Source organism: Gymnodraco acuticeps, unplaced genomic scaffold (genome assembly GCF_902827175.1).
Source record: "Gymnodraco acuticeps unplaced genomic scaffold, fGymAcu1.1, whole genome shotgun sequence".
NCBI classification, from domain to species: domain Eukaryota; kingdom Metazoa; phylum Chordata; class Actinopteri; order Perciformes; family Bathydraconidae; genus Gymnodraco; species Gymnodraco acuticeps.
Window position 1 is genome coordinate 327711 of NW_022992285.1, and position 12526 is coordinate 340236.

The 12526-nt window shown below is 40.4% G+C and overlaps 1 protein-coding gene across 1 annotated transcript in view; it reads right to left on the reverse strand.

The window, feature by feature from the left end:
• Positions 1-226: 226 nt before the first annotated feature.
• Positions 227-12526, reverse strand: part of dock3 (dedicator of cytokinesis 3) — a 46810-nt gene continuing 34510 nt past the window's right edge. Inside the window, 17 exon segments of the mRNA XM_034207583.1 lie at positions 227-3065; positions 3589-3624; positions 3626-3672; positions 3816-3938; positions 4030-4114; positions 4666-4778; positions 4984-5065; positions 5189-5327; positions 5411-5532; positions 5750-5866; positions 6487-6570; positions 6664-6843; positions 7006-7092; positions 8818-8984; positions 9404-9545; positions 10451-10555; positions 10806-10892. Coding sequence (XP_034063474.1) covers positions 2457-3065; positions 3589-3624; positions 3626-3672; positions 3816-3938; positions 4030-4114; positions 4666-4778; positions 4984-5065; positions 5189-5327; positions 5411-5532; positions 5750-5866; positions 6487-6570; positions 6664-6843; positions 7006-7092; positions 8818-8984; positions 9404-9545; positions 10451-10555; positions 10806-10892 — 2325 coding nt within the window. The 3' untranslated portion in view covers positions 227-2456.

Genomic DNA, 12526 nt, shown 5'->3' on the forward strand with positions numbered 1-12526 from the left:
TATTATTGTTATTATTATTATTATATCCAGTAAAGTGCTTTAAATAAAGTATGCTAATACTTATTATACCACCGACTGAAACAAACACACATGCAAACACAAAACAGAGCAAGCAGCATCCATACTTTGCTGTCTGCTTCATGTCTTCATGACACACAGTGCCCCCTACTGTCCACTTGACATACTGCTCCAACAATCACAGCACAGCAAAGGTAAGGAGGAAAAGTTAGAGCTGATAAAAGATTGTCTTTAATGTTTGGCATCGTTAATGAATTCCATACCACAGCAGTTTATGGGAGTAGGAAAACCACTTTTACAACCAAACACTGTTTGATCATGCTAACACCATATGTACAGGAAAGCACATTGAAAAGTGTATAAAGTATTTATATGAGAAGACTCAAAGTCAAGAACGGTGGAGACAGCCACAGTCTAATGGATTTGTCCTTTTTCAAACACTGATTATAGATATTTATCAATTACACTGATCTCTGGATTACATGTATATACACAAACAACGATAAACCTTTTTTGGGCGTCTGCAATAATTCTCAAAAATATTTCACAATACTGCTGTATGTACAATAACAGAATTTACATTGAAAAATTCTATTGTACCTATATTTTGAGTATCACTTCAGTCACCAGTTATCCTCAGTGCCCTCAGGCTCACAAGAGATACTCACATATATATCTAACCTCAGGTTCATCTCCATACAAAGTACAGCAGCTGATGCAGTACCTGGGCCTTCTGTTGTGGTACGGCTTCTGAAATATGTTCACACAACTGATGATCTCACATACAAAAATAGATGTTGTCTAGTCAGCTGACAACTTGATGTACAGTAACACAAAGCATCCACCTGCAAAAAAAGCAACAACCAGGAAAACAAGTAATTGTTAAAATATTAGCTATATCCTTCCAACCCACTATATCGTGATAAACAGCGCTGTTCTCTGCTCCACAAAAAGTAAATCTCTCTTTTCTGTCAGGGCTTCAGCGTTCTTCTGAAACACATCATTAGTTTTCACACAACAGAAGGTGATTGAGAAAGAGCTGCAGGCAGAATAAGAATTATTAGCGCTACAAACCAAACAACAACCTGAAACCAAAGCTGGACGAAACCATACAAAACATCACTAGGTAGATATCCTTTTTTTTCCTTCAGGGAGCGTATAGAGAACCGAATGAAAAGGAGAAGGACTGTCGCTAAATGAGCTTCTCACAGTCCAGATGAGAGGTCAAACTGCATTTGAGTGCACTTAAGGCAGGTAGGCGATTCCAACGCTGTCTGAGTGGGCTCCTTGTCTGGCAGCTCAGTGGGCGGGGGTCTAGACAGTGTCATCAGACGCAACGCAGGACCACTGCTGCTGTCCAGGTTCAGCCCTCACTGCTTTGTAACATGGTCTGACAACCACACAGAGAAGGGTAACGATGGAGGGAGAGAATGCTTTACAGAGTCCAGCAGGAGCTTGAGATGTGGAGAGTTCTCCATCTGGGGAACATGACTAGTTTGGAACCTGTCTGTCAATGTCCTCAGTTTCCCCTCTCCTTCCTCTCCAGATATCTTTGTCACACAAAAGAGACAAATAGAGACTTCTTCAACATAGACTGAACTTAAAGCACTTAAACAAAAACAGCATTGCAGCTTGTGCAATACAAATAGAACATCTCGTCTGAATACATTCACGGAGGTTTCCGTACGCCAAGGTACGGATGGGAAATTGTCTGTGACTGAAGTTCGTGTCCCTTGAGATGCCGGGCCAGTCTTAGAGACTTGCGATTCATGAAAGCCTGACAGCAACCTGTGTCAGAGTGCGCCATTTGATATGATACACTATTAAGGAGCACTTAACAGTGTTTCGAAAAACATTATGGACATAAGCCTTTGAAAACACTATAATGTAATATGTATTTATTATCAAAATAAGAATTCATATATATGAAGCATTTAAAGCAGAGAAGTCCCTTCCCTTTGAATTATAACCTTCGGGTGTTTCCTCGTGTTGTGAAAATGCCATGAAAAAGCTAAATTAAGGGAGTTCAGAGCTCAAACTGCACCTGGGATCATGTTGGTTATGATCATGGTCGTCATTTTTCACAAAACTGTTGTCTTATTATTCTCAAATGAAAAAACATGCTCACAGACAAGTTGTACAATTTTGTACAATCAATATCAATTTCTGAACAAAGTCAATCTGTCTTTTGTTTAACAGATACATTTCTTTTAATTATATCTAAGAGGCCACACGGAGCAGTGACAGAGCCTCGTGCTGTAGATTTGTGGAGGTTCATCCCCTCTTTTCTTTCCTTCATGTGCACTGAAATTAAAGCGAGAAGTGTCATCTAAACACAGATCACCGCTTCACTAACGAATCTCCCTGTAACTGCCTTTAACTCAGTGCAAATGAAGGGAAGAAGAAAGCTCTAACTGAAGTATAGCGGACCCTCGTCATCACTGGGCCTCCTCGTGCTCCTCGCTGATGCACTGCTCCCAGGGGTGTTTCCCCTGGTCTTCACGGTGGCCGTGCGGGGAGTGGAAGATCCTGCGGGGCAGCGGGATGGGCTGAGGCGGCAGGTCCTCCTCTGGGATGCAGCCCTCTCTCAGGTAGGGTTTGGGCGGCACGGCTGGAGGCTGAGGCCTGCGGTAAGGGATGTGGTGGGGGCCGTGAGTGGGAGCGTGGTGGTGGGGCGGGAGCCCGTGGGAGTGGCTGTCCAGTCCTGGGTGGGCGTGAGTGTGAGGGTGCTGGTGGTTGTGCGGGTGTGATGAAGGGCTGCGGTAGTGGAAAGGGCGGACAGGGTCCACGGACTCAATCTCTGGTCCGCCGTAGTGAATGTGCAGGTAGGGAGAGGCCAGGTACTCATCAGGGGGGGACCACAGGTGACTGGGAAGAGGCTCCAAGGCGTCGTTCCTGATAGGGCCGGGGTCCGGATATTGGCCTCCAAAGTTACTCTCACTCAGAGAGGAAACCCCGCTGCTGGCGCTGCCTGACAGAGTGGAGTTACTACCCCCCAGAGCTGACTGAGGACTGGTGGGGGAGCCGGGGATCGGGTGGAGAGGAGACTGGCGAGAGAAACAGTCAAATAATTGTGTGTCTTTTTTTTTCAACTTACAGTCAAGGGAAAAGTTTTGAAACAACAACCTGAATTTAATTTCTACTCAAGCTGCCTTCACATACTGTCTGAAATGTTAGGATAACAAGTTGCAAATGAAGAAGATCAAGAGTCAACAACTACTTGCTTCTGAAACTGTCCATATTTCAGACATGTACTGTAGCAATGCCTTTGTAATTATAACTTGACAACCAGAGTTAAAAAAAAATGTGTGTCAGCACTCTATCATCAGGCATTTCTATAGAGTACAAATTGACTGAAAGTGAAGACAGTGTGTGGTTGTGTTGAGAACTTGGAAAATAGGAGCTTCTGTGAAGTCAGGGTAACCATGACAAAACACTGAAAATGTCAATATGATCATTTAAAATTGACATTCAAAAGAAGAGGGAGGATGAGGAGAGTGAAATGCCAAAAAGTTGCTACAAAGCTGTTTTGCGTCTGATATGTTATGACTATTTCTCTGTGGGCTGTACCTTCCGAAGTGAACGGATGGGCAGGGCAGGGGGGGGGGTCGCTGTTCTGGTGGTGAAACGCATCACAGTGCATCAGGAAGTGTCCTGCAAAGTGAAATTCATATGAGGAGATAAATAATGTATACAATACTTAAAAGGTCTTATGTAATGGTCTTAAATAGCCTTGAAACTCTCAATAGCTCTTAACCCCACAAAAACCCATAAAAGGGAATTTAAAGGAGACATACCTGGGGGGAAGGACCTGGGGGGCACGGGCGGCATTATGACCCCTCCAGTAGAAGTCGGCATGTAGGACACCGGCTCCCTGTTCTCCCCGTCCAGACTCCAGCTGCCGGGAGTGTTGGGAAAGACTGGAGAGGAAAACATGAACATGTCATCAAACACTGTGATGTATGTCTCATATAGACGATACAGTACATTTCAACCTGATTGTGTTGTCACCTTTCTCTGGCAGATTCATGTGAGGATCAGCACACGGCTTGCAGGGGCTAATTTGCTGAAGTAAAGCCCGCTGCATGTGGTTGTTCTGAAACATAGGATGAAGAATTATAAGCAGGGATGAGAAGTCACTGAAAACATAGAAATGTGTGATGTAATTGGGATACAAAAAAGTCTGTTACAGTTAAACAGGGAAAAAAGACTTAATCGCATTATCAATATCAGTTTAGTTAAAATGGGCATAATGAACAGAATATGATTTATAAATGGGTTTTTAAAAAAAACCTATACTGGTCTGGCTACTATAATGTGCCAAAAGAGCCCCTGGAAGTTTTACACACAACATAATGTTGACATTTTAGAAATTGTTTCTCTTGTCCTGCATATTTGGTATTGAGATCATCCAAAAGTAACAGAAAGTGATTAAGTTACATTTCTTAAATATTGTGACACTTAAACCAGGTTACTAACTGCATTATTAAAGTAACTATCTGAACCCTGATTGATTACAATTTGGTATAAGTAGAAAAAGTTTTGATTTTAAAACTCATAAGAACATTTAACACATTGATTTGAATAATTACAAACACATGTAACGTCTGGTATGTTTTGGACATTGATACACTGCACTGTACATACCTGTCCATTCTCTGCCATGTTGTAGTACATGTTGCTGGTCCTCTCACGATGAGACGGCAACAGGATCATCACCTCCCGGTTGTGTTTGGCCTTATCGGGCAAGGATGGGGATCCTAGACAGAGAAAAGATGAGGACATGTTTGCACAGCAACCTCTTTATATGTAACAGAGGAGTCATTCTAAAAATACAGTTAGTTTGTGTTGTGTAACCTTCTTCATATATTTCTTATTCTCAAGCATCTGCAAGAAAACCTCCATAGGGAAATTAAATATATACAGATTACACAGTAAGGATCATAATGTGACTTTCTTACTTACCTCTGGCACTCGAGGGAGCAGAGTTAATAATCTGGGAAGAATTGGAGCGGATTGAGCTCAGGCTGGAGGAGGAGGGGCTTGGCTGCAAAAAAAGAATTTAAAAGAAGTTCAAGAAGTAAAACATTTTTCGTAGTAGAAACATTTTAACACAAACTCATACCATTTCAACTGCTTTCATGAGGGTGTGTATTATATCAAGCCTCACCTGCATGTGTAACGCATCCTCAGAGTGCTCTCCCATCATGCCATCGTTCATTAGGACAAGGTTTCCTCCTGCCTCACTCGATGTGTGAGAGGACAGAGAGGAGGACGAGTGACGGATCGATCCCTGGAGGCTCAGAGGGCTGCAGGACAGAGACAATGTTGTAAAACCGTAATCTCCATGTTTTTATAAATGTGTCTGTGTGTCCATGTGTGTGTGACTGACCTGTGTCTGTGTATGAGGCGGACGCTCTCAGGGCTCATGTGGCTGTGGGAGGAAAGGATGCCTCTGGGAGAGTTAACCCCCGGGCAGCCTGCAGCGCCAAACCGATCCACACCAGGCACACCCTGCTGGGACCCAACCATATACTACTCTGAATATTTACACTGCTAAAACAAGCATTAAAACACTTGTATAACAACATACAGGCATATTCATAACACTCATCTCATACAAATGCATCGAAACAGACAATACAAAATGGCTATTTACAAATTTGTTAGTAAGAATAACAATTAAAAACACAGCTCAAACCAAAACTGAGCCAGATGTGGGACTACTCACATGGTGTAAACCTGTCCTCATCATGTGGAACTGATCTACCAGCTTTTTGTGCAGAGGACGCATCTCTGGATGCACCAGCTTCTCGTGAACAGCCAGCCCCACTCCCAGAATGTGCACCTGTTGACAGGAAACCAGAGGAGAAAAAGATTTATGGGGGATGTTCATATCTCCATTATGCAGTGTTCATTTCATTGACACAAAATTGGATTACAGTATAATTTTGACTACTACTACTACTTTGACAACATGATGGCAAGACAGCAACGACGTCATAAAACACTTATGATATCAAGATGCAAATAAAGACCAATAATGCTAAGACTAAAACGTAGTTTAAAAAATACAAACATTTTGAAAGATTTTTTTTTTTATTTTGACAAAAAGGTGAAGAACTGTTAATTTTTTCCCGAATATCATTTCCTGTGGTTTCGTAGACAATATCAGTAATAAACCAGCAACAGGGCTTTGATTAGGCCGAATAGACCATATGTTATATAATATACATAAATATAATCTGATGACTTAAAAAGACTAAAATGTCAGGAGTTTTTATTGACTAAGACTGAAATAGTTTCAGTTTTCTTTGATTAGGATAAGACTAAAATGCGAGTTTTAGTCAAATTAAACTTGACATAAAAACAGGATTAGCTTGGATATAATATACAGTATATCTGATCAAAACTAGTAAGGACATTTGACACAGAACTAAGACTAAATAAAAACACATTTGTTGTTACCTGTTCCTGCATCAGATCCTTTAGATGAGTGATCCTCTCTGTATCTTCTGGGTGACTGCTGATGTAGTCCTTATCAAAGAAGGCCTGTTGAAGAGGAGAAGATGAGGATCTCTCACAACGTTGAACCAATTCACACATTTGAAACGTCAACCCGATTATGTCTGTCTTCTTGTGTACCTCCTGATATCTGGCGATGCCTCCGTTCACAGCAGCATCTATGACCCCATTTAGGCACATGCTGAGCGGGTTGATGTTGCCATGATGCTGTCTGTGTTGGTACTGGCTGATCAGAGTCCGAAGCTCCTGGGTTTTATTCTCCACCACATAAATGGCATTCTCCAGAGGGCTCACCTCCATCTGTAAATAAATAAACACAAGATATAAGGCGAGAAAGTATGTGTATATAACTTCTAATTTGACATACTCTCTGGGAAGCATAGAGAGCTTAAGAGAAACTGTGTGACATCCCTCAGCATGTGCAGGATGAGGTGATGGAGAGTGAATGTTTAAGCTGCTCACCACTTCTCTCCTTTCCACCTCGGCCCAGCGGGAGATCCCGGGGAGAGGACGGGAGAGGATCAGGGTCGTTCTCTCAATCCAGAGACTCTGTGAGAGCAGAGAACGGTTATGCAGTCTACTATCCACCACATCTGGAAACCATTTTAACACTTCAAATGGAAGTTCACGATATGAGTTATCAGTCGGTAAAGCTTTAGAGGATCCTAAGTTAAAACTCCTGGTGTGGTGTGATTTCAAAATTAGGTTACTGTGTCAGTGGAAACTAAGGTACTAGATCATGTCTGGTTTAACCCTTAGATGCACGAGTGACTGGACCCTACACTCTTCCATAAGTGGGTCAAAAAGGACCCACATTAGAATAATATGTGTTTTTAGGCAATTTTTGTCATTTTGGTTAAGAAAAATTACTTGTATAATATTTAGTATTATATTTTGGTTCACACTAGAAATATTTTATATTTAATTGTTCACTATTTATAATTTTAGACACTTTTTTACATTTTGAAAAAAACGTTTTCCCATAGGATTCCATAGAACATGCATGCGGGTAATCTTTGACCCACTTATGGAAGCTTGCGGTATTAATACAAAAACTACAATTTCTTAAAATGTAAATACAACATTTGAATGGCATGATATCCAAAACATGTTTTTTGAGGAATAGCTGGAATATGAAATGATAACATTTTTTAATTACAAAGATACTTCAAGAAAACCACCTCACCGGGTCCATACAGTAAATACCCACACATCTAAGGGTTACGTTTCTAAAGCCCTATTGGCTGTACTTGGACTAGATACAAGGGGAGGGAGTAACAAAAAGGGCTGATGTTCAATAAATACGTTGATCAACAGAAAATACAGTAAGTCATCAATAATTGTGATCATTTAACTAGATTGTCTTTTCCTGTATGCTAATGCAGCTTTCTGTCATAATCGTGGAAATGTCCTTCTTGCCACATTACATCATTCTGCAGTGTTTTAATTACTAATAAACCTGCGGAGAAATAATCTGAGAAACTGGAGAGGTAAATATAAAGAGGAGTATATCTTTGTCCTAATGATGAAAACACTGCAAGCTTTCTGAAAACCATGGCATCTCTCTGACACTCTATTCGTTTCTTGTCAGAATCACTATCTCTCCCTTTACCCCCATTTTCTCGTCTTTGTCCTCTCTTTGTCCTTTGTTTGTCCTTTGGGAGATTCACCAACATTGCTGTATCTAAGAGAGTTGATTCAGATTCTATGTGCATGCTTTTCCTCTTTCTGTATGAATTGTGTTATTGAGTTTGGCCTCTAGTTTGTTTGTTTGTTTGTTTGTTTTGTCTATCATCCACCAGGTTTCCATGGTGGGTCTATTTGTTATATCTGTTGTTTGTTGGACGTTATTGACGTCCTCCCAAATCAATATTGCTCATATAACTATTTTTTTGTCAACCAGATTGTCCTTACCATAATTTTACCCAGCTTTTTCTAGTGTGTGGATATTTGTCATGGAAGATCATTTTCTCCATATTTTTCCAAAATAAAAGGTTTTTAGGAATCTAGGGGCTGAAGGATGGAGGGTGTCATGTGATGATACAAGTATTTTAAGGCGCCTTGAGGTAAATTAGTGATATTGTTCTATATAAAAACTGACTTGACTTGTCCTATATCAGCCAAAAATACCTCAGCATGAATCTAACTAAGGCTTTGAGTGTTTGTCCCATTCCATGTTTTTAACCAGCATCTCATCTGAATTCAGCATTTCTGGAGAGACACTGAACAGTGAGGCAGAAATGGACTGAGCGGGGCACTGCTGGTTCACCGTACCCTGAACTCGTTCTCGCGGTCCTTGGGCCCCTTGTGGAAAGGCCTGTCATAGTGGAAGCGGCTGACATTATTTATGCGGTAGAAGCTCTTGATCCTCTCGGGCACACGCTCCAGCTGAGGCACATCAGAGATGTCTGACACTGGAGTCACTGCATAGATCTGCAAGTCTAGAAGTCAAGTGTCAAGGAAATGACAGAAAGACAGACAGACATGCATATTCACAGAGGAGGAAGAGCAGGAGGGATACTCAAAATAAACACTGACAAAGGGGGTTTGCTTTCACTGTCTGAAATCAATTTCAACATGCCGTGATACTATTTATTCTGTAACATCATGAAGATCATTCATACATCAGCAAATCATAGTGCAAGCTGTAATGGTAAAACAATTAGTAAATATAATTAAAATGAATTGCCAACAATGTTCATAATTGATTAAACATTAACTTTTCACTGTTGTAACCTTTCTGAAATGCGAGGATTTGCTTTTATAACATTAGGAAATAAAAATAATTTAATTACAGGTTGTTGTTTAGATAAACATGCAGATAACTGATGGCTTTAGCGCAGTAAACTGTGTAGGATACACTGAGCGTCACTCTGCAGGATGGTGTCATCTGGTTGGTTCGGATGCTGCATGGCAATGGCTTGTGGAAATTCCCCCAGCATCCTTTGCTGGAAGTCCTCGAGCCGTTCATAGTCATAACCACGACAGACAAACTCCTTGTTCTACACAAAGGCAAACATCAATGATGACATGTTAATGAATAACTTTTGTACACAACGGTTATAGTTTAATAATAAGTCAACTTGTGCTCTGATTTTATTGCTGAAGAGCTAGAAGTACTAGATGCTTTAGTAAAAGTCCAAAATGCACTCTCTTTTAACCCCTCTTCCAAATCCTGAGGGAAATGTAGCTGCTAAATGTTTAATGATGTGCTTCAGCTAGTCACCAACTGTGTCTGCTGCTGTTAAGTCCTGAGAAGCTAGTGTACAGATGGCTTTCAAATGTGTTTTCTTGCTAAAAACAGCCTCCTGCAGAAGAGAAAAACACTTTAAGAGAGAGTACATCAAAAGTAACATCAAAGTTTAGCTGGAAACTAAACAATGTCATCAAACTCCATTTAAAGCTCAGTAAAGTAAGGTGGAGCTGCAGGTTTTGGCGAGAGGTCTGTTTGTCCATTACGCAACAGTTCTCATCCTCTCATTGTCTTTTTAAAGATTATTATACAAATATAGATTAGAGCTGCTTTAATGAAATATATGACATTTGGGCTTGTTATGTTGCTTAAAACAAACTCTAAATGGTAAAATAAGTGAATGAAATAGATACTTAGAAATGTCATGGACCCATTTTCTTATATTTTAAGATGATCCAGCGAAAATGTAATTATTTATCTAGAGCCTGATATTTACACAAAAAGTTATAATATACTTTAATGAGATTCATAACAGCAATAGCAGAGAACGGCTGATAGAGGTATAACCCACTTATTTTCAACTCTATCCCAGCTTTCTCTCTATTGCTTCTGACTTGTTCTCCCGCTGAAGCATGAAGGAGAAACGTAGCCATGCGCATCAGCAGAATCACAACTGTGTCAGGACAGGCCAAGATGAGATTTAGTAAGTCGTACCCTGAGGAAGAAAGGAAACTTCCTGCCATAGAAGCCCATTCTGAAGAACTCCGGCTCGATCCTCTGCTGCTCGATGATGTTGTCATAATACGCTGCCTCCATTTTCTGTCACAGAATGATACACATGCAAAGGAGTCATGATGAATAATAATTTAATAACACACATTACTGTAGGCTCTGTGTTTGCTGATGAGTGTGGGTGTGCACAGGTAATTAGGACATTGTGTTTGACGCTGTCCGGACATCACACTGCATAACAGGGTGATGGTGAAAAAGGGAGCTGGAAGTCTCACCCTCCAGCATCACAAATGATGTGTGTTTTATAATAACAGGAAGCATAAGAGACTTTACTTACCCGTATCCAGCTGAGGCTCTGATAATCATATAAAGTCTCGTACTGGAAAGCCAGCTCCCGGCAGAGAGAGATCCCATATTCCCAGCACTGCAAAGTCAGAGATAAATTAGATGAATATAAAGAAAATCCTTTATGTGAGCCTTATCATTTGAAAGTAAGCAGAGAAAAAACGTAGTGAGAGTCTACCGAAGCAATGGATTTGGAATTCAAAATAGCTTCAAAATGTATTTGATAAATGAAAAAGGTCGATCTAAAGTCAGTCTTTCTTTATTTAAAGTGGACCTATCATGCTATATTTGAAACATATATTGTAGGGCCATACCTATATAAAACACGTCTGTGCATTTTAGCCATGCCTCATTTCGCTCTATTTGCTCTTTTCCAGCCCTGTTTTTGCAAGGGCTAATTCTGCGTTTGTGGCAGACTACAGCGCCACTTACAGGCCTGGCATATGTACTACAGCGTCTCCAGCACTTTCGAGCGGTCTCTCATTCCCCTGATAGGTGGAGAGTTGCCCATATAGGCGGAGCACCCCTTTTCTGACGTCAGAAAAATTCAAATAATAATCCGTTGCAGCCCCGTTTTTAGAGATTTGGGTATGGAGGAAAAGAGAGAGGGTTGTGTTTTCTGACACACCGGGGACACATATTAATGTATAAAAGACGTACAAAAGTGCATTTTGCATGATAGGTCCCCTTTGAATGAAGTTGTATGTACATTAACATCCCATCATTCATTTATTTTTTACATAAAGTCAGCACCAGCGTCTACGAATAATTAAAAAAACAGGAGCAACTTGCATGTTAATTTTTTTACTGGATTATACAAGGTTTTGTTGAGATGGTTACTGGAAAAGTGGAAACGTATGTTTTTATGTTTTACAGTACATAACATGATCGGCTTCTTCTCTGGTTTCCTGATAAATCTTTCTATGTATTTTGTATGAAGGGGTTGCCTCCCTTTGTGAGTCAGGAGAGTGGGAGAGCCTGGAGGAGGGGATCTGTTTAGGTGTTGAGTTCAAATATCAACAATCTTCTCCAGAATCACAGACTCAAACTTTAATTTGCCTACATTGTCAACCTTCAAGTTGTTCTTGAGAATATTAAGCTCTCTATTTGTCCTGGACAGATTTGAACATTTGTTACATCAGCAGATGAATCCCACAGGTACAGAACCGTGACTTATTTTTTTCTATGAGGGCAGCAATAAAAACTAGATAGGACAAAGAGTTATTGAAGGAGGCCACTTTTATTTCCTCCTCAGCTGCTCCCACAGTCCAGAGGGCATTGTCCTCTCTGAAGCACAGACACCAGTCAACTAATCTAATGTTGTGGATGAATACTAGCCAGGAAGGAGTGAGTCGAGGAAGCAAATCTCATTTGAGCCGATATCTGACCCTTGTGTGGGCTAATCTTCATAGATATTTATATTATATCATATTCACTGTTTGCTTAAGCACAGAATACTTTTTTATGATATATGCCAAAGCAATGAAAATGAGATGCTGTTGTTTCAATAATCCACAGTTTTGGTTCTGCTCTCTTCACGGTAGAAAGGATGTTGCCTAAAATATAAAACATGTGCTGGAAAATACATTTACTCTAGTGTTGAAATTAAGTGCAGTTTTGTTGTACTAACTTGTGTTTTTGTACTTCTTATCTTGCTTTTATTTGCATTATTTGTAATTATATTTGTATCTATTGCCCTACATCAGTGTTATT